At 39.3% G+C, this 24182-nt stretch overlaps 1 protein-coding gene across 1 annotated transcript in view; it reads right to left on the reverse strand.

Moving 5' to 3' along the window:
* Nucleotides 1–24182, reverse strand: part of SH3KBP1 (SH3 domain containing kinase binding protein 1) — a 161388-nt gene that overhangs the window by 20415 nt on the left and 116791 nt on the right. The window contains exons 7-11 of the mRNA XM_009276889.2: nt 17468–17569; nt 13434–13485; nt 9452–9532; nt 6860–7022; nt 1583–1668 (exon numbers count right to left, since the gene is read on the reverse strand). Of these exons, the coding sequence (XP_009275164.1) occupies nt 1583–1668; nt 6860–7022; nt 9452–9532; nt 13434–13485; nt 17468–17569 (484 nt within the window). The remainder of the gene's footprint in view (nt 1–1582; nt 1669–6859; nt 7023–9451; nt 9533–13433; nt 13486–17467; nt 17570–24182) is intronic.

A 24182-nucleotide genomic window follows, 5' to 3' on the forward strand; every position in this document is an offset into this window, starting at 1 on the left:
TTTGCACCCTTTAATCCCCCTTAAAAACCCACACCCCCCCCCCCCCCCCCTAAGTTCTGGAAATGAGCAAAAATTATAAATCAAATTTCCTACCTAGCCTTTTATAGGTTGTTAAAAAAATCCCAGAAAAATACAAAACACACTAAGCTTTTATCCTGATAGTGATTCCAAGGAAACTAGCACAAGGATTAAAAAAGTTTACTTCCATCAGACCACTATATGCTATTTGCAGTCATAGCTTTCTCTAAATTTAAAGTAAGCAAAAGCTTACATGCTTTGAAGCAAATTTGTAAACATGAGTAACAAACGCTAAATGGTAGAATTTGACTGCATTTCAGTCCCATTCCTTTACATTAATCTCTACAATAAAAACGTTCATGCAATTTATCACAAGCTTCTAACTTTCTACGTTTATTCCAAATGAAGATCTGGAAAAAACACACTACTTGCTTCTCCGGAAGAATGTTACTATCATAAACCATAGCAACAGCAGAAGGTTAAAAAAAGCAGACATATGAATGCTGAAAAGCTCATAAACCTATGTGAAATCAATTTAGCATTTTATTCTTACATTGCAATTAACATCCATCTATAACTTAAAGCTCTGCTTTCAAGTCCAAAGAAAAGGCAGGTTTGGCTGTTGAAAGTATACTATTTTACAGAAATGTTTTACTAATAAAGCAGTCTGGGTAGAAACCACCACACCGAAATAACATTTAATGCCACCAGCGAAAGGTAGTAATGCTTACACATTCAGGGTACCCTGGTTCTGCCTTTTACAAAAACGTGTCTCTCGCGGCACAGCTGCGACTGCGGAGGAGAGCGACGGCAGCAGCTGTCGCCAGCGTATTTCTAAGTAGAGGTAGAAGATGGCTGTCGCTGCTTTTGCTTACAGCCCTGGGACAAGACTCAGAGCACCTCGCTTTCCAAGTGCCACTTACTGCAGCACGCACCCCAGCAAACGTCGCTCCTGCACTGCCAACTTGAGAAGGAAGGAGGGTGAGAGAAGACAGAAAAATAACCTAGCGTTACTCCTTTCCAGGTGATTTCCCGATTAAACTGTTCGTGTTGCAGGAACACAAATTATTATATTTAAGAGAAATTTAGACTGCTTTTAATTGGTGCTTGCAGTAAAATTTATTCAAATTGGCCTGAATTGGGTCTCTATTCCTTTGTATCGGAAAGTGTAAAGATTACTAACTGCACCAAAACCACAATCTTTTGCAGCATTAAAAATACGGCAGCACTAATATTACATCTGTTAAACTAGCATGACTTACTATGGTTGGTCTTCTCATGTGTTTCAGACTTTTAAACAGAAAGAACAAAAGCCCTCCTATCCAAAATAGCTCACCATTCCATATTCCCTTTTTAAAATTTTTTTTAAACAGAAAACCCCAACAAAACTTTTTTAAGTAAAGCAGAAATGATCCTTTAATCCTGCAGTTAAAATTTGATATAAATGCACTCACATTCATTGCCAAATCCTCAATCTGCCTTTTGGATCATAACAAAGTCACTAAAAAGCAGAAATTTACACCATGACTTTCTTAGGCAAACTATAAAAAGCACTATAACTTACCGATGTCATTGCTTCTTTCAGAGGAGTCTTTCTCTAGAGTGCCGGATACTGTACTGCTCACTAATTCCACTTTTGGACTATCACTCCTGCATTTGGGTCAAGAAGAGGAGATATTTTATTGGAGTTTTGGTGTGGGTTACAGTAAATTGATAGCTAACTTACAATTAATAATGAGAGACCGAAATATTCTTCCTTTGTAGCACCAGAGTAATAGCAATGTGTCAGAGAGAGCAATCTCCAGTAAGCAGACATGCTGTATGGATTAACCTTATCTCATTTCTCCTTAACACCTGTCAAAAAAGCCTATTTTAGACACCGTAGTGTCCTGAATAATTCTTCAGATGTTCGCAGCATCTCAACATGAAGGAAACCTAAGGGCAAAGAGACATTCTTCAACACCTTATTTGTAATTTTTTCTAATTAATTGGCTTGCATAAACTATAGCGATGGTCTATCTAGAATACTGCAGAAAGGGAGAGAACCTCAAGCTAGCATTGTGTGTTTCAGTGGTTCCTAGTATTTACTCATAAATGCACCTCTTCCACCAAAAGAACATCTTTATTTATTTTTGCACGTTGCTTATGAGATTAGACTATGAATATTCTTTCCACAGGTCCAAAGAACCAAGATCACCCAGTCTGTCTGAAAATGCCTTTGGAATAGGCAAGTGTCAAGAGTTCTGATACTTCATACAGAGGAACTATTTTTAAACCAAACAGGAGATCAAACATAAGCAACATGATTATTCTTTCTTTGTAGAACTTTATATCCCACAGCTACTTAAGTTTACTAAAATAATCTGACTATTGAAACAATTAATTAAAAAAGGGCCAGTGGTAGGCAAGTAGCTCGGCATTGCAAAGGTCACACAGTGACATTTATCTGTGACATTTACTGTGATAACAACTGTTCAATTAATGCAACAAATCGTACTTACCATCATTATCAGGTCACCTAACAAATACCATCATTTTTCCACAATGACTATTCCCAGCGTAGCGCTGTAACAATTATGATGTACATAAGGTACCCAAATTATGGGTAAAAATATAGATCTGTCCCTGAAAGAACCCAGGCAAATGTGCATTTCTATGAACAGCAATAATTAGCCATTGCCAGTAAAATACATAGGAAGCTCCTGAATCTCATTGATTTTTTCATTTGTCTCTGCTTTTGATGCCGTAAGCTGATGACAGATGGCCTGAACCTCAACTCACGGCAGCAGTTTATGAGCAAAACACAAAGTGGTTGGAAACCCTATTTCAGAGTTCAGGAAGGCTGTGATAAAGAGCCTGAAAATTTGTGTTAAAAAAAGGAGGAAGTCACAGATTAAGTGAACATATATCCAGTTAAACACTGTGGTAGGGTGACAAGTATTCTATGAACTAAAAAAGATAGACAACCAGTTTATGACCTGAAAAACAAACTAGTCCTACACAGCTATCAATATGGCAGGCAGTCTGCACCAGGAAGGAAACAGAAGAAATTTAACACATTCCTAGAAAAATGTATTAATTGGCAAGACGACAAAGAAGGGTATTCTCCAAGTGACCTACCTGACCAATTCATTTTCTTATCTTTTGGTATATAACTTTTTTTTTTAAAATTGCTTATATATTTGTAAATCTATAAGAAGCAACATAGTTTCTTGGCTGACAGGGCAATGAGCATCTGACTGCGTACTCTGTTTTGCACACATATATTTCTCAGCAAACTGAGAGCACTATGTGAGTTGGAAGCTCTCTGGGAAATGTGAGTATGGTTTTGGAGGAGATTCTTAGGATGGTGCGATTTAGGGCTGAAAGTCACAACATTTACCATTTGACTACAAAAGATACCAAGATACATGACATCATCCCCACAAAAAACCCCAACTCTGTTGTCAAAAGAATCAACAGGCTTGTTATGCCGATCTACATCCATACTGTTGTGAAAGGAGTGGAGCCACCCCTTCTTGGTCACAGCATCTCCCTCCCTCTGCTCGTGCCCATGCAGATAGGCTGTCAGCTTGATCAGACAGATGATCAGCCTGAAAAAAACCCCACACTAATAGAAATCCCACTGCAAACTGATTAATTGCCATTTGGAGCAACGCCCTGACCCATATGGCTGAACGGCTGCACAAATGCTGGTGCTAACATAAGGGAGGCTGCAGGAATGGGCTGCCAGGAGAGGGAACCTGCCCCTGTTAGCAGCAGCATGGACACAGATTGGTTTAGACTGATTGTAAAAATGTATTTTCTGTAGGTCTTTATGGCTTGCCGACTCCAGAGAATTGGCTCATTGGTAAATTGTATAATCACAGGTATGTCTAAATAAGCTGTGAAGCCTTTGGAGCAAATTGACAGCTATTGTCTGTCCCACATGTTTTTTGTCTCTCCTATTGCCCTTGAAGCCCTAACCTGCCTCCAAGGAAGGAGGATTACATTTAAATGGAAAAACAATCATCACCACAAAAAGTCAGTGAGATGCGTAAGATGCAAGCCACTTACTCAGAACAGAAGAAAACCCTCTTCTGCTAACCGGCAGACATGGAGATCTCATGGGACACACTTTTTAACTACAGCAATTTTTCCCCCTAAGATCATGTACTGGTTTTGGCTGGGGTAGAGTTAATTTTCTTTATAGGGGCCTGCATGGTGCTATGTTTTGGATTTGTGACCAAAACAGCGTTGATAACACCCAGATGTTTTAGCTATTGCTGAAGGGTGCTTACACAGTGTCAAGACCTTCTCTGTTTCTCACACTGCCCCAACTGTGAGCAGGCTGGGGCTGCACTAGAAGCTGGGAGGGGACACAGCCGGGACAGCTGACCCCAACTGACCAAAGGGATATTCCATACCATATGACATCATGAAGGGGGGATGTTCAGAGTGATGGCGGTTGTCTTCCCAAGTAACCATTACACGTGATGGAGCCCTGCTTTCCTGGGGATGGCTGAACACCTGCCTGCCCATGGGAAGGAGTGAATGAATTCCTTGTTTTGCTTTGCTGGTGTGCGCAGCTTTTGCTTTACCTATTAAACTGCCTTTATCTCAACTCACGAGTTTTCTCCCTTTTGCCCTTCCGATTCTCACCCCCATCCCACCATGGTGGGGAGTGAGCGAGCAGCTGGGTGGGGCTGAGCTGCCCACCGGGGTTAAACCACGACAGGTCAGCGAAAATTCTGCTGGTTCAATTCTTATTCTAATTGCCTTAGGTTTTTCAGATTCTGGAAATGGATACCAGCAGGTCTTAAAAATATTTACTGTCTTATTAAACTGAACTGATTTAAAAACAAAATGCCTTTATTGAAGTGACTGCTTTCATTTGAAGTTTCACATTTCTTAATTATTCAAGTAATTCAAAGTCTATTCCATGGATTATTTCATTATGTGAACTTTCTGCCCTCTTCCTATAAGACACCCTTACCAGTTAGAGCTTACCAGGCAGAACAGCTATATGAGATAAATACATTAATTTGAATTAGCTGATAAAGTAATTCATAGGGAAACTGCTAGCATTGTGATCATCAACATGCATCACCATCACCTTAAAAATCACCTTTCCTTCTAAGTTTTAATCTAACTACTGTTACAAGTAAAATTCCTTCAAATATAATGGTATTAGATAAAAAGAACAAAGTATTTTCTTCTGTACTAGACAGAACAGAGTTTGGACAATTAAGAACATAACAGGGTTACTGTTTATATCTGCTTTTTCACTTTGTTAACATGAAAACTGAAATATCTTTAAAAATGCATGGTTTATTTATACAATTTTGTACTTAGAAAAAAAGGAAAACAGAAGAGCAATAAAACAGCCCACCACAACTCTAAATGTTTAAAATATTTATAATACGTTTAAAATATTCCAGGCAAAGGATAGAACAAAAGAATACCTACCCCGTTGCATGCCTAGCCGGTGAACTGAACACTAGGGTATGTATTGGTCTTGCCAAGAAGACATCACTTAGCTAAATCTAAAGGTCGTAGCAAATACTTGCTTCTCCAAGCATGCCCAAGTGACCAGCAGGTGTGGACTATATTTTGGAACAACTGGGCAAGCACGTTCAAAGCTACGGAGTCCAAAAGAAGCTGTGGCAGTATCACCTGGATAGAAGGGTAAGTTCTCAGAGATGCACAGCCAAAGCACTTCAGTAAGATGAAACTGGCAGCACAAGGCAGGCACCGTTTTTTTTTATTTTGTGTGTCTCAGATTTCACACCGAGAGCATTTGTTTAATGAACCATATGTGGAGGGATGAGGGGAATCGGTGCCTAGGATTTCTATTTTATTCCACTCTACCCTATATTCCATTCTGGTATTTAATTCACCATTAGTATATTTGAACTCCAGTAGTTCAATGGCAGCTCATTTTTCTAACAGTACAATAATAAAATTATTTCTATGCCTATAATCTAGTATTTCTGCAAGACGTGCAGCTTGTCCATTTTAGACAACTGTTTTTTTCTGGTTTTCACCTATTTCTATCCACTATGCATAAAGGAAGTCCACAGTGCACAACCCAGATGCTGATGGCTAACGTAGCCATCTACACTTGATTAGGACTACAGGCAAGGCCATTAATTTCTGCAACCTCTGCTTTTCCAAGGTCTAGCAGAGATTACATGGAGTTGTGTTGGCAAGTCCAGCTTCTCAGTGCTCCTCAAAGGCTGTAACCACCTCTGATAAAGAGCATCATGTAACTATAGAATAACAACCAACATTAGAGCATAAATACTTGACAGCAGTATTCTGCAGTGGCACCAGCTTAAAGAACGTTCTATGAAGACGCATGTATTTTGCTAAAAATTGATCTCAAATGATCAAAGAGAACAGACTGAAACCAAGCTGACAGTATTTGAAATGTGCATTGTCTAATGCTGTTCCTCAGTACAATCCAAGCTTTTGCACTGACTTAGTGCCCCGGCTAAGCTGGAATAATTTGAGGTAAACTAAGAAAGTCAACATCAGCGCAACATACTGATGCAGGTATTTCCCACACGTGGAAACTATGATGTTGTAGTAACACTGTGTTCATCAGTAGAAATGAACCGGTAATGAACATTCCAAGACAGTTATTCTTGAGAAGATAGTTATGATCCAGCCAGCTGACTAGAAGGCTCTTCTTTTTTCTTTTTTTTTTTTTTTTTTTTTTCTTTAAAGGGGTTTTTTTTTTTTCCTTAAATGGAGTTTACCGTGGAATAAATTCTGACATTAACTGTAAAATCTAAATTCTTTAAATATGTGTTTTTTCCACTAATCCCAAAAGCACTGGACGGAGGAAAAACAATACCTTGTATGAGTCACAGGCACAACTGGTCTTTCTGGTCGTCTCGGGGGCAAGGTACCAGGTCTATTCACAGAGTTTGCTTTGGGTGGCCGAGGTTTCTTCGGAGGTATAGCAGGAACTGAAGGCTTCTGCAAGTCTAACTGTTTTTGCTCTCTTTCTGATCTTTCTTTAAATCAATTATTTCCAGAAAAAAAGAACACGGATATTATTAAGTGGAATTAATTTGCACTCACAAGTCTACAATTAAACAAGAAATGTTCAACTGTAGATACACTGTATACAAAGAAAAAGCTTATCTCCTTTCCACTTCTGTCCTAAATAATTCTTTATTTGAAATAACGTTTACCACAAATCAGTTGTTTGCTCTGCCTGACTGTTCTACCTGTAATTCCTCATGGCCGAAATGTGTGTGCAGTGTCTGAATGGGAATGCTATTTTTTATTTTAGTAACTTGCTGACTTCTGAGTGTAAAAAAAAGGAATGGCAAAAAATTACATACCATATGGAACAATTTCCCATGAGCACAACTTATACAAATTCTAATAAAAAACAATATTAAGTTAGAAAGTCACAAAGATAATTATGCTGGATATTCTTAACATCTCTTGAACAAACACAGAAATACCATTTCTGGGGAAAAAAGTGTGTTTCAAGTGAACTACAGTTAAATGAAAAGAAAAGCATTAAAATTCAGCGATGTTTGGCAGGATGTAAGCCCCTCAGAAAAATCAAACCTTTTATTTAGGTTTTTAAGCACAGACTTAATAGCTGAATTTTTCAGCTTGACAGTGAAAAACTGGATCATTTGCAGAACTGATTATGCATAGTTAGGAAGTGCCACAATACTAACATCCAATGCCAAACACGCAATGCCTGTGAGTATGTAAAGTACAATACACATTAATAACTCTTGTAAATAATATGGTTTAAATTCATAATACAAGCCAAACATGTAAACACGTTTGCCACACTATAAGAAACCTGATTCTTCTTAAAGAAAGGACAAAAGTCTCAAAGGGACCAAAGTTTCGCTCTCTGTATCCTACTATGTCAACACCCCGCTTCCCTTGACAACACTGTCTATGATATGTTGTGAGTATTACACCTCTGTATACACGTAAGAGGTATTGGGAATGTTACAGGCTATTGCTTAATAGGTTCTAGTTTCCATCTGAGAGGATCATGGAATAAATCACGAGAAACACAAGCCACATTAGATTTGGAATAGTCCAGTAAGTGACTGTTGCTCACAGGCATACACCCTTTTTCAGTACACTTTCAGTTGATACAATCGTTGGGTCCTCTGTACTACCGAAGCTTTTCCAGCGTATTGTGTAAGTTTTACACACTTACTCCTATGACAATTTACACTGTGTCAGTGTCCAAGAACCTAAACTATGTATGAGGGACGGGATAGGCAGCATACCAACTAACAGCGTAAAGAACGTTCCTGTGCCGCCCCTGCTGCCACGCCACACCTAACAATTCCTGACACTCCCCCGTACTCCGGAAATGTAGGCATGACTCCTACGGCCTCTTTTCAACATTTAGAAAAGTTACAGGTATTTATGCCCTGGGACAGTAACATATTTAAACTTCCTCCACCGTTTTGACAGTTGGCTTTGTAAACCCAAAAATGGAAAGCAAAGGGTCTGAGATAACCACGAGAAGTAGCACGCATAACCAAAAGTAAACATATGTAGACAAAAGTGCTAAAACACCTGTCAGATCGCTAAGGCATATATCCAGAAACAGATCTTGGTGCAAAGTCTGAATGTTCTGGCACTAAATTATAACTGCATATTATACATTCAGTCATGTGCATACACGTGCCTTTTAAAAGACTGCAAGTTTGAATACCTAAAAGTTAAGAAATCCAATAAACAAACTTGGCTGTACAACCCAACAGTCCACTTAAACGTATGAAACTTGACACCATCTTCAATTAGAGAATCAATGTAATTATCTTCCCCAAACTGTTCAGAATGCACAATGAACACAAAGGTTTAATTTGCTTGTCACTGCTCTGTGTGGTACTGTGCCCCATTTCTTGCAATGTTCAAACCTGGCTTTGAAGACAGAATTTTTTCATTTCTCCACAGGCTTGCCTATGACTTTTGTGACCATGATAATGGGGTGATTCATAAGCATTAATGACTATATCCTCACAAAACCCCTCTGTGATGCAGAAAAACCACCAACCCTGCTTTTAACTAGAGAACCAAGGCATATAGATGTTAAGAAAAAAGTACACGCTAATCTGGGGGATCTTACTCAATGAAGGACCTGGGTTTTACCGAGCACAGAGCTTTAGACAGCATTTTATCTATTGAGAGCATATCTCCCCTTGACTTCAGCTGAGACTGCAAGTACTTAACAGCTCTGGATTGGTACAATTGAATACCCTGAATTTAGCCCAAAAGCAACAATGAGATCCTTTCCAAAATCCATATCACCACAGATCTATCAGATCTGTGGGAAATAAGCATCCAAACAATACACTTAATGAAAACAGGGACTAGGAAATGGGGATGTGCATCGGTTCCATTTCCTCTGTCTCTCTGCAGAGAGCAGGCAGGAAAGCACATTTCATACCTTTTTCTTCTGTTCGATTAGGAAGACATTCTGGCCTTTCTGGAGGTACCTTTTTGATTTCATGCTTTCGATCTGTGGTACCTGTCAAAGAAAGGAAAATTTAGAATTCTGAACAAGCCAAACCAGCATATACCGCCATGTAAGATTTAATTCTGCAATTTCTCAGGCTTTTTACATTCTCCAATTTGAAAATGTCTTGCTAAAACTGAACATAAATCTAGTTTCAAGTATTTGCTGACACCATAATGACAAAAAAGCAATTGTATGTTTATGTTTTCACAGTGAAGTTTACAGTTTCCAAAGCGTGCCCCTCGAAGGAATAGGCACTTTCAGACCATTCTGTGAAAAAAAATAAATTCAATAACTACAGATGTTTAAATGTGGACAGATCCTTTACCATTGTAGACATACTTAACTGAGGAGCAATTCAACAGTGCGGAGAATCATTAGGAATAAATAAATTAATTGGGCATTTCTGCCAAGAGAATACTTAATATAGATGAACATACAGGGCTTATTTTACATTAAGTTAAAACCCCCCTCTTCTTCACCTCTAGTACTAGCTGTTCACTTCCACATATTAGAAGGATGAGAATAGTAGTACTGACAGTATTCTGCATGACTATTTTAATTGACAGCTTTTGGCCTGCAGGTGTAAGCCTCTGCCACCTTCTGCCTCTGTACTAGAGACCCTGACATACTGACTTCTGTTGCTGTAAGGAATATGGGAACTTGTGGCACCAACAACGGGAAGATTTTGCAAAAATTTCCTGGCACATGCAAGATGCAATCTTCTAGCCCCCATATTATAAGAAATGCTTTATGGGATATTGGCTTCGCTGCATTGGCTAACTACTAGGTGCTAATGCCATTTCAACTTAGCAGTGTTGAAAACCGCTTTAGGTAACACTATCAGTATTTCAATAAAAATTACAGTAGATGACATCCAAGAAAAGCAGAGGAGGCAGGGCAGGCAACACAGGGCAATTTTTTGCTTCAATCTATTCTATTATATGCGGTTCTCAAGTACATTTACATTTTCTGAATGTGCTGTTGCAACTCTTCTGCAGCTGGTTCCTAGAAATCAGAACTCATCAGTGCAAATTGCTCATCAGTGGTGATCACCGGCCATTGTTTCTTTATATAACTGTGCTGTTGGACAGGCAACACCGTATCACTTATCATGTCAATAAATAATACTGAATTGCCATTTAACAGTTGGACTTGATGATCTTAAGGGTCTTTTCCAACCTAAATGATTCTATGATTCTATGAAAAATACCTCACTCCTGAGAGGAGAAACTGTTGCTAGAAACCAGTTAAAGCCTTTCTAAACATGAGTTATGCAAAGCACAAGTCAACATATTGATAATTTTGCACATATGAGTGTGATCAAGGAAAAAAGAGACACAAGTCTATATACCTAATTACAGTAAGATTAACAATCATCATAAACACACAGAGTGACACTCTCTGGCCATGACTAAAACAATGAGCCTACAAACACTTAGGAGCTCCCAGGCTCAGGTGTACTCCCTACTTGGGTTGTGACCCCCAAATTAATCAGTACCCAGGCAGGCACCATGATCCTGCCTTAGCTGCCAGGAGAAGGTCACCTGCAAGGAAGCTCTGGTGAACTCTGTACCAGCTCCCAGAGGGACTCAACAGAGTATTCCCATCCTCCAGTCTAGACGCAGTTGTATGGCTTATCCCAGCTAACCAGTGAAATGCCTACTGCTTTTCAATGACTATGTAAGGGACTCGTGCTCCTAGCTTTGGTTCTCCAGTTTTCACCTTACTTTGTAAAGTAGCCCAGCACAGATGGCCCCGGCAGTCCACTGCTGTGCAGAATTTGGAAGAACAGCCAAACTTCCAGCTATACTATAACACAAACTAGACATCTCCTTTACATATGTACCGCTAGTACTACAAAGACCAATTCTAATTCTCTGCTATGATTTTATGGTCTGCATCAGAAGATACTGATACTTAATTATTTAGGCTACAACTGATAGTTCTCAATTTATTCATCCCACTGTGACTGGTTAAATATGCAGAAACATTACTGGAAATTGTTACCTACTATCAACAGTAAGGCCTGACATGGGGATGTGGTAAAATACAGTGTTATCTCGGTAAAGTGATAATTTGACAAAGTAGAGGATGTCAGGGTGGTAATAGACATAGGCTGATTGTCACTTCTAATACGTATCAGAAGAAACTCTTGTGCATCATCAGCCAGGACTTGTCAAAGACTGAGAATGAAAACAAAGGACAGCAATAGCCTTGGCTTTGCCATAGACTTAGATGGCCTTATTCAAATTGTCTGCATCCTTTACGCACCCATTTTTCCTTCTGAAAACAGGCACGTTATCCTGCTACGGTGACGCAGCTAATGTGTTGGATGCAAACCGGTACAAACATATTCAAAGTATTATTCTCTAATTCTAGGAGTATGAATTGAAAGAAACATAACGTTTTATAGAGCTTTTCCAAAACGTGTCAGGCTGTAACATCAGTTGTCACCAAGACATCTTTAGTATGCAACCACCACTAGATGGCAAAGTTATACTGCTCTCTCTGGACAGTGTTACTCACTGATCTTAAAATCAAATCTGTGTTTTTAGGAGTCTCAGGACAGAGTGAAGAACAAACCATGCGTGTCAATAAGCAAACCAAATATTTATAGTCATGATTCTGTAGTCAAAAACTGCTTTACAAATTTAAACTAGTTAAATTATAGCCTGTTGATTCAGTGAACTGTACGCTGCTGTGACTTGTTCTATTAGTGGATCAAGACTGTAGGAGAGGGAAATTTACTTTTTAAAGCACTGAAAGCTGGCACAGACCACAGTTACAAGAAAAATAATCTGGCTAGATTGGACGCGTTTGTTTTGGTTTTTTTAATGTGCGCCAGCAGTGGGGGAAGCGGTAGTGCTGCTGCAGAATTTTAACAAACCAACTGGAGCTAAGGGATTAAAGAATTCCAGCTGTAGATATGTTTCCACCACAACTGCAATACAAATGAAAACTCTGAGAGCATCCCATGCCTTGTGATTTGTGATTTTACATGAATGGAACAGCAATTTGGTTTCTGAGGTCAGAACTGTCAAGTGCATAGATACTTTAACTGCTTCTGAGTTTCACGGAAAAAATAAATCATGCAGGCACTTTTGACAATTTGTATTGAGAGTTTGTTTTCAAACTACAAATAAAAGTGGTTTCAGCTCTTAGTATTTATACACAGTTCAGTCTAACATACTCCAAAACTAGCTTTGCTAGCACTCATCCGTTTGGAAAACGTTATCAGCCCCTTAATACATTTGCAACACCATTATCTACATAACCAGATTCAGGATAACACCTTTAAGTTTTATACTTATGACTATAAAGTATTGAAAACCAAGAATCTAACTATGGCTTAGAACCTAGAGACAGACAGCCGGCTACAGCATTCATGCAGATCTGTAAGATTTAGATTGCAACTCAGATGGGGCCACTGTATTACAGCCAAATTCTCTGACGCTATCTTATAGATACGTAAAAAACCTCTTTATCTCTAGAATAAATCAGATCTATAGGTGTAAAGTAAATGCAGTTTCCTCCTGCAGGTATTATTAGACTCCAACATACTGGGTCTATACTGCAAAGACATGCGCACAGTCAACTTCAGTCAATGAACGGAACTGGAGAACTTTTAAAAACTGAAGTATCACGCTTGCTCCAAATTAACATGTTTAAGGGGCAAAATACATTATTTTAAAATGGTGCAGATGGTTGCCTGCAATACATTTATAAAGCGCACCACAGTCTTTCAGGGTTATCATCTTTTTGCAATTTGATTCTGATTTATTAGTTGTTGTCTAGACACCTCCTCCTTATCAATTTTGATACAGATGAATTCTATATAAATTTGAATGCAGTTAATTTAGACCGAGATGTGCTCACTGACATGTGCTGTACAAAATCAGCTGCACCTTACCTGATCCTTGTTTGATGACAGGAGCTGATGGAGGTGGTGGTTTCTTAGGTCTCTAAAATTCAATAACAGAAGAAAACAGATTGCTTCAAAATGCCTGTAAATCTCATTCATACAAAGGTTGGAGTTAATCATACATTGCTTAACATTAATAATTACGAGACTTGAGACTACAGATCTGTCACATATTTCCCGTGAAATAACTTCATTAAAATGAATTTGAAGAAAGAAAATAGCATTGACAAATAAAATGACATTTTTCTACTTTTGCAATTGAAATGTCCTGCTGAGGGGAAAAAAAAAGTCCAGCTTACATGCCTTAAGATTAGAGAAATAAACGACCTTTGGTTTACTGAAGAAACCTATTTATTTAAAATTTAATCTTGTAAATATTCCAACCCATTTTGGAAAAAACAAACACAAAAAAACAGCTTGATGTGGCAAAACATGAAGTGTGTTTTTTCAGACTCATAAATGCGGCAAAAATGCAGAATACAGGAAATGCTGCAAAGGTTAAATTTTATTCACTCACTGTGATACATTTACAACTCCAATTGTGAAGGACAGTTATCAGAGTTTTAGATGTTTGGTGAAATTAAATAAATTATTCCAACCAATCTGTACTTTTTACTTTTACCTTCTCTGTTATGACCATTTTCCTAACAGCTCTGTAATGGTATGGCTGAGAAACATGACCACCTAATCAGCGCCAGAACCATTTCTCTTCACCTGCAGGCTAGGGGAGGAATGGTTTTCCTTCCGTGTTGATGTGTGTGTACGCACACACACCATACTGGCATTCACCATATATATCTTGGAATGAATACAAAACCAAATGGAGCACCATGCCAGATCAAATGACATACCGTAACTCTTAAAAAAAAAAAAAATCAAAATTATTGAGCATAAAGCCTAAGTAAAAACTAATAATTGTTTCCTTCATATGTCCATCCTTTTTTCTGAGAAGGCCCTTATTTCCTTTGCTACAGATTGATCACAATCACTGTCACTACATTGCTGGCTGTGCAGCACTGTATATTGTCTTGTGGAACTAATTCTATAAGATGATGTTTCCAGATATGCATAACTTTGCCAAACTTCAACCAACCATTTAGGTTGATAGTTTCTATCAAACTCAAGTTGATCCCCCCCCCTATTATTTTCTATGTATCTGCCAAATGGCTCACCTACTTTCAAGAAAGATCAATTGTTTTGCTCACTTGCAGTAATTAGTTCAGCCTCTGCCCTAGAACTCTCAAGTCTTAGTCTGAATGTTGACAGGGAGCAGGTTTTCTGTGAAGGCTGAGCCCTTGCCACTCACCCTTCCTGGGGCATCTCTCTCAAATCTAGCAAATGTATTCATCTCTGGAGAAAAAAAACATACCAGTTTTGCACAGACTGAGTAAGCCTAACAGCTCAAACCTCTGAAGTTGCCATCCTGCGAGCCTCAGGTTTCTCCTACCACCTTATCCTAACACATCACCTCCTGCCATCAACCTGAGAACGCTGTGGCCAAGAACTCAGGAGCTCAGAATGATCTTCTCTAGCCTGGCTGCCGTGGGCCATCGTCCATGAACAGTGAGTCCCTTATACTCTCAAAGACACTTCTGCAAGAATTTAGGCAACATGGTTTAAGGTTTAAATGCAGAAAAGTGCAGAAAAATGTGGAAAGGAAAGAAGACAGGGACAATGAATGTCTTGTGATAGCAATTGGGGGTTTGGTTGATAATGGTTGCAGAGTGCAGTTGGTGCTGAGGATCCAACAGCACAATATACACATTTGGGGTTTTATTCTGGAGTGGTGTGAACCTGATCCCATTGACTGTCCATACGTCAGCAGTTGGAATATATGAGGTGCACTCCTTTAGCAAATCTTTTGGCTTAGTTCTCATCTGAAAGGAGTCTAGTTCGTGTCCCCTGAGACCTGTCTTCGAGGCAAACCAAAGCACAGCAAGTGCAGGTGGACAAGTGAGACATTCACTACAAATCCCACTCCTGATTAAAACACTAATGTAGATAAACACAAAGGAGAAAGGATCCTATGGTTCATTAGACAAAGTGGCTTTAGCTGGAAGCTGATGAGGGAAATATATCGTTTCAAAAAGGCAGACAAAGATCAGAAAGGAGGTAGCGTGAAGGAGCCTTAAGACTGCTGAGGGAAACATGGAGAAGCAAGGAGGAATTACAAGGGTCTGTGGCTGGATGAGATAACTGAGAAGGAGATGGAGACAGACTAGAAGTGAAGCCAGCAGAAAGGAAGCCAGGATTGGTTGGACAAGAAGAGAACAAATCTACAGAGCAGGGACAAAGAGTGAGGGGAGAGGAAAACAAGCTGGATAAAGAAATTTGGTGTCAGGATAGAAAGTAAATCCAGATGGTGATTTAGACTCAGGTAGTGAGCTCAGGGGAAAATCCTGTAATTGAGACCACCTGACAGGTGGAGACTGGAACTAGGCAGTGAATAGAAAAAGCCTGGGACAAATAGCCACATGTGGAAAAGAATCAGGATTGGAAAATTGGGGACTGAACAAGGAGACGGGAAAAGACCCCAGGTTTTTGTTCAACAAGCAAAGAACTACTGCAACAAATACTTTCAGACCATGGGATGGAATCCAAGGTTTCTGGATCACATCAGAAAATACCTGACAAGACCACTGGAAAAGTATCCATTTCCTTCCCTTTTAGCACTGATTCAAGCAAAGACAGACAGTCTATAGTCCTACCAGTCACTTACTCATGTGGCCAGATCTGTGCTGTTTTAAAAAATTAATAAAATTTTATTCTCCACATTTACAGCAAACCTAGCTGCAATTTCTAAGTGTCTGAATATTTAATTTATTCTACAAGTTATATTCATCGTACTCAAAAGAAAAAAACACTTAAAGACATATAATTTTTAAGTTCAAAAAGACTGAATAAATTTCACCACAAAAAAAATGAATAAGAGTAAAGATTTTTTTCTTCTATAATAGGCTCACTGTGTCTTAAGGTTTATGATTTCTGCCTCTTCTGGAAATCACCTTCTTTTATTACTAGGCCTATAGCCAGGATATCCACTCTGCTATGGAATTACGTTTTCATCTCCCACAGTTTCTGCTGCTCTTCTACCTTCGTTTTCAATAATTATCATGTTAGCTTTTGTGAGTTGTTTAATAGTTGCTTTATTAAGCTTTCCAAGTTATTTAATTTTTGCCTCCGGCATCCAATTTTATTGCCAAAGATTGAAGCCGAGTGTCACTAAGTCTCGGTTTTATCACAGAAGGCTTACACTGCACTGTGAAATACTCATCAGAAGCCTGACTGCAAACTTGTAATATCCCACTGATGACTGAAAAGGTTCCTATTCCTAAAAAAGGAATGGACTTTTGGGGGAAGTAATCCATTACTTTCTTCCAGGAAGCTGCAGGATTTCTAAATATTGTTTGGCAAATAACAACGCCGTCCCTTTCAAATAAACAGAAGTTGAAAAAGCTTCTGCATAGATTTTATACCTTCTTTTTTAATAAGTCTGAGAGACGTAAAGAAATGTGCCTCTCAAATACCAAAAGCTCACTGTTGTCTTTCAAATCTCACAGTTCAAATTTCACCCTTCTCATTCTGGAAGAGTGCTTCACTGCTGTCAATCAGCATGCAGGTGGTATGTTAACTTTTCATATTCCACCACAAAAACAATGGAGAAAAGTTAACAACTCTGGTCAGCATTGTATCACCTGACTCAGCAAACTACCCTGGGACCTCCAGTTCCTCTCCCTCTCAAACTTAGGACGCAGGACAGAGGGCTTTCAGAGCAACGTAGTGGAGGCGGACTGACTGGATGGGCCAATCAAACCCTTCAAAGAAACTCCATAATATGACTTTGAGTGCCACACGTTCTCTTCATGGATGCTTTGTAACCCAGAAATTTGTTTTCTTTAACCTTTTTTTGTTATTAAGTTAGAAGTAAAACTTTGTCAAAATCACATATCCGAAAGAGAATTCCTTTCAACTCCACTTTCATTCTGTATTCTAAAGTGAAAATGAAAGAATACATTGCTTACCTCTTTTTCAAAATCAGAAGGAAGAAGCTTGACAAAGTTATCTGGAAACACACCTCGTCTGCCATTGAGTTCTCCTTCCCACCAACCCACATCAATGCAATCCTACAAAATAGTAAAATAAAATGAAAACCGCAATGTGCTTGTGCGCTGAACAGATCTGTGTGCTGGAGTGCTCTTTTCCATAATGTCCTGCCTTTTTGCTAGAACATGACAATTTACTGGAGTGCCAGGTTAACAGGGTAATCTGCCAGATAAAAACTTCAGTAATCACCCTGCATTACATTATCACATGGAGCAGCTAGGAAAGAACAATAAACATGCTGTAAGAGCTCAAGAGCTTGTCTGTGTCTAAAGCAAAACACTATTTCACCATTTGATCTATTAAACCAGCGAGCATTTTGAGCACATCTGATATTACTTCTCTCTGACTTCATTTCCCAGAAAGACAATAACTTAATTAAACATCATATATCCCAGGAGGTTAAAAAGCTCCTTTATTTCCCATACTTTCAAGAAAAGCTTGATGCTCAGAATTACTTCTGAGATTATTAAATTTCATCACAGTCCAATTAAGAAGGTATTATACACCTGACCAATATCAAGCATCACCTTTTTCTGCAGCATTTTTGAGCAGCACAATGCAGTGTGTGTAGCAAAACAATGTACAGCTAAATGCTCGCAATAAGTGAACTACTATATCAGTGAGTCTAAACAATGAAAAAAATAGTACAGCTATTTCGGTAATCAATAATAATAGTAACAGAAGCCACAACCATGTTAGAGAAGGTTAAAATTGTTCCTTAAGTCCTGGATGGTAAGCTCCATGTTTACTTATTTTTGTGTTTGCTAAAGAGAACGCTTCCAGTGGAGATTTTCCACATTTTTCTTCTCTGAAAGCTGTAGCTGAACCAATTCAGCTGTTTTCCAAAACACAATTATGGGAAAGTCACCTATCGTATGCTCAGTCTTAAAACCATTTCAGCCGATTTTAGCAGTTGGCTCAGCACCAGGCTGACCAACCTTTCTATCCTCTTGAGCAGTAGCCCTAGATCTTCATGTGGCTCAGAGCCATGCAATAAATATTACACACCTGAGACATGAGGGAAATGGAAATCCCACCAACAGTGCTTGAGTTGGACATGACAAAACCTCGCCAGCGATCCCCCCATTCTATGTCAGCCAGGGCTAAACAGGGTGGGGTTTACAGCTTGGATCCCACATCATCTGGCAACATCACCCTTAAGCAATCACTACGGCATCACTGCTTCCACAGGTACAGATCTGGACTGACCAAACCGTGTGCACCTGCCAGGTATACCCAGCTGTCCTGGTAGCAGAGCCACACTGGAACTGCTCAAGAGTTCCACATTTTGGATGTTCCTGTTCTAACATTTCTAATCCAACCCTGTGGAAACTCTCCCAGATTTAACGAAGTACTTTTGCTTTTCAAAAAAATCACATTTCACCACTGTTCAGAAGAGATCAGTTGAAATTTAGCAGCTGTGTTCTCTGAATACTCGGTGGTACTGATGTAGGTCTAACAGTTCTAGCCTGGGGCATGGTCACTGTTCCAGGTCATCCTGCAGTGAGGATTCTCCATCACTCACTGCTGCAGAAACTGAGTGGTTCTTTCCCTGCAAAGACTTTATCTGGGCTGTGGAAAAAAGCATGATAATGTACAAAGCTGGCTCATTACAATCACCTGTCTCTTCTTGCTTTTCAGTAGAGTGAGTGAAAAAGCTGTGCATCTGGAACACCAGAATATAGGGACAAGCAGGAACAGAGGGGTATGGATATAATAAAAGTAGGCAAGAGCAGGCAGGTAGTTTAGGAAAAAGTGAGAGGCAACAACATGCAATAAATAATTATACAGGTTTTCACAGAGAACAAAGCTAAAAAAATTTGGACAGAAGCAAATGAAACAGGCCAAATTCAACAAGCCCCATACAAGCTATGAGGCAACATCCCTTCAGAAACAGCACTGGATCAAGGGGTCCAAAATCTTAACAGTCTTGTGGTGTGAGAAAATAGCTTGAAAAACACCAAGTGGAAGTGCATGTCTTAACACTGTTTATCTACAGAATTTGGCTGTGAATCCGTACCTGTTGTGCAGTACACGTAAAAGCTCTAGGGTTAAAAATGTCACATGCTCACATCAGTCACTCTTGTTGCCATGTGTACAGGGGAACAGAATGTTAAATATTCATTAAAAGACAGATCTGAATTTCTTTTTTCAAAGTGAGTATCCAAAATGAGCAAAAACTTCAAAATACAGCCACTCTGATCTTCATTTCATCATCTGCCTAGGAACGATGATAGCATGCCCTCACAACTTCGAAAAGTTTTGAAGACAAATGCTTACAAAGCATGCACACTCTACAAAAGTACAGAGGGAAAAAGTAAGAGGAAATGAGTGTGTCTTTGTCTAGAAGAAGTAAACAGTGGTTTAAACAGCGGAAAGGATCCACCGAAAAAAATCTGAATGTGAATGGGCGATAAAAGATTGCATGATGATACATGTATACAAAATGGCCTTATTGTTACATTTCCATGAAATCATTTGTTTCAGCTGTTACAGGGATGACAGAAGAATGCAAGTTAACTTAATGAAGTGTACTTAATACCAAGAGAAGTCTTAAAAATATTGTTCACAATGACTGTGCTTGTTGGTATTTTTCTACAAGTTATAATGCAAAAACATTGGATGATGTTTGAGAGAAAACAGACTAGCATTAAAGAAGATCATTGCTTTTATGTTTTGGGTTTTTTTGGGGGGGAGGGTTAGTTATTTTTCTGTGGCTTTTTATTTAGCTTATTTAGTCCACCTCATCTCCTGAGATAGAGTATGTGCTAATTAAATATGCAAGCTAAATAGCCTGGTTTCTTGCATCATGTCTGTTTTGGGTGTGCATTATTTTTTCCCTTTGTATCTCAATACTCTGATGTAATGTGTTCCTGAGCTACAAATGCAGGCACTGAACAATCCTTTCATTCTTTTCCTGGTCGTTTTCTCTCATGCTCAATCTGTGTTTTTCTCCCACAGTCTCCCTTCTCTTTAGCAGGGTGGCCTTCGCCAAGGACATTTACCTTTTCTAGACCTTCCCAGGAGTTATTTAGGAGATATTTTCCAGTTCTGTTAGACTGTCAAGCCTTTGTTAGCGAACTGGGCTGATCCTTGACTAGCTGATGGTTTCAAAATATCCGCTGAGGGAATACAGGGCTCCATGAAGGACCGAGATAATCAGCTAGTCATGCATGGCACGGGCAGGCACTGTGCAGGATTTTACTCTTACTGCAGAGCCAGCACCCCTCATTCCTGATGTGAAGGCGCCCTCCCACTTGGCTCTATCTACTTGCGCAGCCTAGCAATCAGTGCACTCAACTGTTCTATCACATGGCATGTTTTATAATGCCCTCCACCCCCTATGCTGCTAATCTGAAATTGCCAAAACATTTATGACCCAATTTAGATTTAAAAAAATATTAAGAATAATTCAAGCTTCCAGAGATGAAAAGCTTGTGCTTCAACTGATAGCACAGCTTAGTGCTAGCTAATAATCCTGACTAAACACACATCACCACATATATTCTTTTTAGGACGAATGCTTTTTTATGCTCTTAGGAAACACAAATCTTACCCTGCTTCTTCATTTTATTAACACAAATGAATTTTGCATTCAATGCTTTTTTTAAAGCTCATTTGTTTTCATGAAGACGCTGTTTGTGTTACGCGTTCATTAATCCCAAACAGCTGCAGGTTTGCTTTTTTCTCCTCTCCAGCTTGCCGCTCAGGCTTATGCAGCCAATCACCACACAGGATTTTCATACCGTAAATAAATCTTTAGGCAGTTTCTCTTTCATTTTCTCATTTTCTTTATTTGCCAGAGGAGGCTTCTGTGTCACTGAGCAAAAGGATAGAAAGAGATCTCAAAAATCAAAAGCTACAGATGAGATCTGGTGAAGAATCTCAGTGGTGGTGCCCTCCTGCTACCCACAACTGCAGGCTCGCTGTGCCTCAGCATCCTCTGGAAGCCCACGTACGATGCTGGCAGCAGGTAGGTCTGCATCACAAGACAGACCACCATACAAGGATACCCGAGTTACAGCTGCATAAGCTGCCGCAAGTACTAACAAATGACATAACTATGAAGTGCAATCAAAGCGATATGATTAAAACCTTGTGGCTGCCTGTGAACACTGCACAAAAGCTACTCCGATACCTCTAGATCCCCGTCAGCCATGCAATCCTAATCAGTCTTTTTTTAATATATCTTCACGAGTTCAAGGTTGGCAAAAGGGCTGTAATTTCAAAATGCAGATTTTATACAAAAGCTGTCAAGCTATTACAATCCAGTATCAATATTCCAAAATTTATTAACAAACGAAATGTATCTCTGCTTTATCTCCATATTTTCCTGCCAGACTCATAACAATGTAAACAGACAAAAATCAGATGCTGAAATATCCCAAAAGTTCTATGAAAAAAATGTATTCCAATTACTAAAAATGCATCTTAGTTTAAGAAAAAAAAGGAAAACAAAGGATTTACAAAACTGAAAAGTAAGACACAGCAAAAAAGTAGAAATTGTGTTTGGCAGATACTAGAGTTCATGCAAGTTAGGTGGTAGCTGGGCCAACATTTAGCTACTGCAAAAATCAGCTCCTATCAAAGCTTGACTCAGAGACTATACTCATGTACTCACTGCAGTGACAGTGCAATCAAATACCTTAGAGAAATCCACTGCCGGTTCACATTGCCAAGCCTCTTTTCATTGTTCAGGCAGAGGCAGATTCATGAAATAGAGAAAACAAAAATCCAGAGGGAAATTCTAGCATTTTCTCATTGAAACACAAATCTTGGTTTTATCCACATTTCCACTGAAGTAGTTTTGTTCCAAAATCTTGCCTCTGATGAATTTAATTCAAATGACTCTTTAGAGAACGAAGTAAAGGGAGGGAGGAGAGGCAAAATGAAAGGAGGATTGAAAAGCTCTTCTGTGGCAGAACCAACATCCATTCTAATTCCAAGCTCAGCAGATCCCAAATAAGTGATAATAAACTCAATACATTGGATTTATTAGCAACATTCATTTTGTGATAAGTATTAGGGTAAGGAATTGGACAAAACATAGTGATGAGAAAGAGGTGTTGAGGAATTTTTGAGGAGGAATGTTTAAACTTTACAAGAAATAAATATTACACAAAATATAAGGTACTAAAATGTCAACCTGAGCTGGAATTCTTACATAAGTCAGAAAAATATTGTAAGAGGAAAGGGTAAACGTGGGAGAAATGGCAACTACCAGAAAACCAGAATACAACTAGCTTTTGTCAACATGTTGCCAACAATTTTAAGGGTATACATAGGTGAACTAAAAAACACCAGTCCTCTTCTTGACATGAAGAATAAGAGGGGAAAATATCCTTCATGTAATTAGAAGTGAGACATGCAAGCTGTGAAGAAAATTGTAAGAAGGAATCATCTGGAGAAAACAGACATTTTTTTGCAGAAGGAAATATTAAAATAACAGAAAAGAAGAAAACAAAATACAAACACAAAACCAGTGATAAGATAAGAAAGATAAGAACACAGCTCCACTCTGAAACTTACGTCTGTGGTGACTAAAAGCGTAGGGGCGGGGAGCGGAGATGCATGACTAGAGAGACCAGACAAAAGCCGTGCAAAGATATTTTAACATACAGGCAGAGAAAGTTTCCATTTGGAGCATCAGATTTTTCATACTGTTACTGAATGTAAGTGAAATATAGTGAAATTTGCAAGTAGGGTTGACAGCATACAATCATGGTGTAGTCTCCTTTTGGCAACTGCAGTGATCCCGTAGCCACTCTCATACTGGCTAAGAAAAGCCATAAAACACTGGAGTCATGCTTCCTCCTCTTCTGGGTGCAAGAATTACAACCAATTGCTTGGTCTCTTACGCAAACAGTTTCCTATATTAACAGTTTTGCTTAGCAGCAAAACTACTGCTCTCGTATTAGAACAAGCACCGTGCTGTTCTTCCCTCCGTGCTCTCAATCTAACTGTAAAAAAGCAGAAGCCGGTGGACATTGAACAAAAAAACCCAGCATAAGGCGCCTTATATTATGTAGTCTTACAAATACTCCACTCACTGCACAGAAGCAGCTGTAGCTAGACAGACACTACTGACGAGACATTAGCCCTAGTCATCTGCCCAAGCCAGGAGTACCGCTGGTCGCAAGACAAGAACACAAACTTCCCTTCAGTCAACACCATCGCTGGTTTGCTTTGGCGGTAAAAGAGATGAGAACGGAGGCTGGTAAGGCAGAGCTGTCAGTCCCCCACTAACTTGATCTTCCCTTTACTAGCTGATACCACACTCAAGACCACGAAATTAAAAGACCTACGTTCATACCTGGCAGGTTACACATCTCTCACACCGAGTTGTGTCCCAGCTATGAGCTTGATGGTGACAGATTGTCCGGTCATGCAAACGTGACTGAACTCTCCCTCCTGGAAACGCTCACAGCTTCACAGCCTCTCTCCCTCTGCTCCAAGTGGGCAGGAGTTTCATGTATCCCAAAGACAGAGGGGGTTTTATTTTTTATAAAGCCCTCTCTCTTAAAAACCAGGCTTGGTGTATTGTGTTTGCGTGGCAAGGTTTTGGTAGCGGGGGGGAGCTACAGGGGTGGCTTCTGTGAGAAGCTGCTAGAAGCTTCCCCTATGTCTGATACA

Source organism: Aptenodytes forsteri, unplaced genomic scaffold (assembly GCF_000699145.1).
Source record: "Aptenodytes forsteri isolate BGI_AS27 unplaced genomic scaffold, ASM69914v1 Scaffold273, whole genome shotgun sequence".
Lineage (NCBI taxonomy): Eukaryota > Metazoa > Chordata > Aves > Sphenisciformes > Spheniscidae > Aptenodytes > Aptenodytes forsteri.